We start from the raw sequence: 4,880 nt of genomic DNA on the forward strand, positions 1-4,880 counted from the left end.
CTGTCGGTGCACCCCTACTGTAAATGTTTGAGAGGTGAGTGCAGAGCTAGATTTTGTTTGTGGTAGTCCCCCAGTGATCTGTGAGGAGGAAGAATGGGGAAATCATTTGTAACATCCTTCATTGCAGTTTCATTTTATTATAGGTGTTAGAATTAATATGTACCCGTGAGTCTGGAGCTGTGTTTGAGGCTGGGGGTTTGAACTGTGTGCTGACATTCATTCGTGACAGTGGACATCTGGTTCATAAGGATACTTTACATTCTGCTATGGCTGTAGTATCCAGACTCTGTGGCAAAATGGAACCTCAGGATTCTTCATTAGAAATTTGTGTGGAATCCTTATCTAGTTTATTAAAACATGAAGACCATCAGGTAAGTAATTATGTCCTTTATATATTGTGCAGTGTCTGACACTTGTATATTTAGTTTGTAATGTCTACATTCAGCTAATAAAATAACATGGGTACATTGTAGTGCTGTCCTTCAGCTCTCAGAATAGGTTAATGAATGCATGACAACCTTGGTTGTTAGGATGAAGTTAATATGAACCAATAGCTTAATCTTAATGAATGATCAGTTCTACAGTCTCCATAATGAAGAAATAGTTATAGTATCTGAATTTTATTCCAGTAGGTTTCTTTTTTCCAAATGCAAGAGAAGAGAATACAAAATATGGCTGTTCAGTTACAGCTGGCTCTAGGCTTTTTGGAAAACTTGCAAAACTTTAGAACTTCACTTGTAGAAATGTTCTGCGATACTTTAAGATTTCAGAACATCTGTGTTCTGAAACGGCTATCGTTGCAGTGAGATTGAGTTGGTTTTGGAAACAACCATTTTTTATTCGTCACTGTCAACTTCACTGTCACCAAGAAAAATGCAAGGAGCAAAAGAATAATTTGTAAGAAATATCATGAGTGAACTAAAGAGTTGTTGTTTTTTTTTCCAATTTAAATATATAATGCACTTATGGAAGGAAGGGTAAGCACATACTGAATTTAGATTGATTGCAGTTTAGTTAACAACTAGTGTCTAATGATGGGTAGCTCATGTAAGATCCTTGTAGGAGATTATAACCGGCCATCATTTTCTTTCTTCTAACAGAAAATGTAAGTATCATATAATCTACACCAGATGCTCCATAGTGGTCAGTTGATCAATTCGTAGATGTATTTATTTTTAAAGTAGTCAGACTTCTAAAGGGTTTGAGCCCTGTCTTGTCCAGGTATCCATCAACTTCCAACAACTGACTTTTCAAGCAAGGGGGGAATTGTTCATTTAGATCAGAGGAGGACAAAATACAGCCCATGGGCCAGATCTGGCCCACCAATTGGGTGAGCTGCTACATGTGCCCCCTGCTGTACCCCTCCCTCCCTGACTCCACGCCTGTCTAGTCCCTGGGACCTAGTGTGCAGGCAGTCCCACCTGCCAACATTCTCTCCCTATATATGTGAGTGTGCCTTATTTTGAGCTGTTATGCAATTGTCTCCATATACTACTCAAAAACCCATAATTCAAGACAAAACTTATTTTTTGAAATAAAATATGTTGTAGTAGATGTTTTATTTTTATTATGTGGTTTGTTTTTTATCCATGGTTTTTGTAATTTGTTAAAATGATAAATTCTGAAATGTCTTGTATGCATGGCCCTCAACAGCTCACTAGAACTCAGTAAGTGGCTTGCTAGCTGAAATAATTGCCCAACCCTGGCTTAGACCATGGGTCAGGGGGATTATCTGGCCCATTCTAGAGGTGCACCAATACGTTGGTCCCATATCACATCTGCACAGATGTGAGGAAAATTGAGAGTACTGGCAGTTTGGCTTTTTTTTGTCTGATGTGGCCGTTAAATGCAGCATGAATACATGCAGCTGCAGAGTATAGCCTGGCAGTGTGGAGAGCAGTCGGGTCCGGCTGGTAACTCTGTTGTGGGGAGAGGGGGGAAGGGAATGGGCCTGAGGGTGGGGGCAGATTGAGGCCCTCTGCAGTGAGGGAGGCAGTGGGGCTGGGGCAGGCACTGCACAGCCAGGGCAGGGTGGGGCATGGGGCAGAGCCACGGCTTGTCTGGGGGTAGGGTGGCTTCTGCTGCTGCATGCACCCTGGGAGAGCATGGGAGGGCAGTGGTAGTGTTGGGAGGGGGGCTACGGGAGAGGCTGCAGCCACCCCAAAATTCCCTGTAGGCCCTGCTCCCAGTGCCACTGTCTCTGAGCACAGCCTGGCCCAGCCCCCCACAGGGAAGAGCCTGGCACCACCCCAGACCCCAGCCTGCAGTAGCAGCCTGCCCTCATCCCACATGCAGATCCAGGGGCACATACCGCCCCCCCCCCCCCTTCCCCCCCCAAATGGGGGACCACACGCGGGCCCGCCCCCCCCCCCCCTTCCCCCCCCAAATGGGGGACCACACGCGGGCCCGCCCCCCCCCCCCCCCATGCGCTCCCAGAATGTGTGTAGCAGTGGGAGCCGTGCTCCCCCCCCCGCTGGACAAGCTATGGCTTTGTCTCATGCCCTGCCCTGCCCCGGCTGGGCAGCGCCTACCTGCCCCAGCCCCACTCCCTCCCTCACTGCTGGGGCCTTGATCTGTGCCCCCCAGCACCCCTTCCCCCACAACAGACTTACCAGCCAGATGCTGCTCTCCTCGTTGTGGGGCTGCATATTGGACCGGTATTGGCTGATATGGCATGTTAAAAATGGGCCATTGATATCGGCCCAAAAAATTTCTGTTGGTGCACCCATAGTCCATTCCACATCCTTTTGTAAAAACTATCTGCTAGAGGTGTCATTTTAAAAGTATATCTGTACAGTGTGATATAACGTTATGTAGAGGCACCAGGTTAGCTTGAGTGTCAGAGCTAGCAGGTATGCTCTGTTGCATCTGGTACTAGAGTTGGGTATTTGTACATAATATTGTATTGTGCCTTTTTTATACCCTAAGTTTTATATGCAGAATAGTTGAATTTCCACCCAGCATCTACAAGTTTTAAAGAAGTGCTTCTTTGCAAGAAACTTTAGCATTCATAACAAGTATCTGCGCATCTCTTGGTCTTCCCCAGCAGAGTCCTGTGTACATTTTTATGTTTATGGATTCTGTTCTCGTTCTGTTCACTTTGCTGTCTGTGAGCTGTCCTCTCCTATACCTATTAAAAGAGAAGATCAGACCAGATTTAACTGGCCTCAGCTAAACTTATTCTAAAATATTTGAATGAACTCTTAATTGCTAGCGGTGTCCTGATAATGTGGTATAGACATTTCTATTTCAGTTAGAGGTCACAGAGAAAATAAGATAAACCTACTGTCATACTTCCATTTTTCAAAGTGATACATATTATACTCTAGAAGAATTCCACTCTTCGGGATTTTTTTTTTAATGTTTGAGCTCTGAACCCTTTTCTGTTGTGACGGTTCATGGTAGCACCTAGGGTAGTGTAGTTTATACTGAAAAGGAAGGATGCAGAAGTGTGACTTACGGGGTTGAATAAGTGCCACCCATGTAGATTAGATGTAGACCTAGAAACATTAACATGCCTATGACCAGAATTTTATTTATGATATTGAATGTGCTGAGGAGATGGCAGCAATTCTGAATAAATAGGTACTGCAGAGAGAGAGTTGTCCCTTCAGCCACTGACCTTATGAACTTGAAGGGAACCTGTGTCCCTCTGAAGGAACAGGCCCTGAAAGTGCAGCAGCAGCTAATCCTATGTTGTTACCTTTTATATACTAGTCGACAGGATAAACTGACTGCTGAGGCCTTTTTAGAATATCTCTGACCCTGACTAGTTTCAGGAGAAAAGGTCAACAGGAAATGTTTTGGTAATAATTCTTACCCCTCCCACTCATTTGATGGCTGTGCTCAGAGATGTGCAAGACGACTGGAGGTTAAAAAAAACAAACAGGAAAAGAATATACTAATGAAATAAAATCTTTGGCCTACTTTCATAGAAGCCAGAATGTGCCTATGTATTGCATTTGAGCATGAGAGTCCTTGACCGCATTTTTTTTCTAACCTCCTTCTGCTGCTGCTGTGACAAAAGTCAACTCAAATTAGTGATCTGCTGGGGAAGTGCCAGAGCTGCATATCGTTGCAAAATTGTTGATGGGACAGGCTGTTGCGACTGACAGGGAAAGGCAGCTGAAGTGTTTAATAGGTTGAGGAAAAAAAAGGTACAACTGAAAATCTTTCAGGTCCTGGTTTGACATTTGTTACTCACACGCAGGGCATATTGAGAGAGGTGGACACCAGGTCTACCTGCTCAGTCCGTTGTGAGTTTGGTGGAGCAGCTGATTTGCAAGAGAGTAAGAAGATATTCCTTACTCTGTACACCATATTGAAGGGAAGATGGCAGTCCTTTAGTGAGGTCACATAATCCAGGTGTGGGTAAAAGATGGTTTGGATGGTTGTCCTGGACAGTAGGTCAAGTGGGCCTATCTGCCTGGTTAAGGAGGTGACTGCCAGTGGGAACATGCTACCAAGTGCTGCCATCATTATAAGCTCCTGTTTCCTCAATACTATGGAGAAGTGCTCTTTAGTAGAAAGCTGGAATTAACATTTTTGTGGTTGTGAATAGAATGTTAGTGGCTTTCTCTTAGGACTAGCCTTCAACAAGTTTTATTAAATATCAACACTTCAGCAATGATTTAATTATTAGAACAACTTCATAACTTTATGCCTTTTCAAGATGGGGAAGAGGGAGGACTTTTCAAGAAGGGGAAGAGGGAGGACCCGGGTAACTATAGGCCCGTCAGTCTTACCTCAATCCTGGGGAAACTCTTTGAGAAGATCATCAAGGAGCACATTTGTGAGGGGCCGGCATCAGAAATGATGCTCAGGGGCAATCAGCATGGATTTATTAGGGGGAGATCATGTCAGACCAACCTGATTGCCTT

At 44.4% G+C, this 4,880-nt stretch overlaps 1 protein-coding gene across 3 annotated transcripts in view; it reads left to right on the forward strand.

The window, feature by feature from the left end:
• Nucleotides 1-4,880, forward strand: part of HECTD1 (HECT domain E3 ubiquitin protein ligase 1) — a 127,809-nt gene that overhangs the window by 43,971 nt on the left and 78,958 nt on the right. For all 3 annotated transcript variants that reach the window (XM_019518919.1, XM_019518922.1, XM_019518920.1), the window contains exon 3: nucleotides 144-371. In XM_019518919.1, coding sequence (XP_019374464.1) covers nucleotides 144-371 — 228 coding nt within the window. The remainder of the gene's footprint in view (nucleotides 1-143; nucleotides 372-4,880) is intronic.

This window comes from Gavialis gangeticus, unplaced genomic scaffold, assembly GCF_001723915.1.
Source record: "Gavialis gangeticus isolate Ggan-Ray unplaced genomic scaffold, GavGan_comp1, whole genome shotgun sequence".
Taxonomy (NCBI): domain Eukaryota; kingdom Metazoa; phylum Chordata; order Crocodylia; family Gavialidae; genus Gavialis; species Gavialis gangeticus.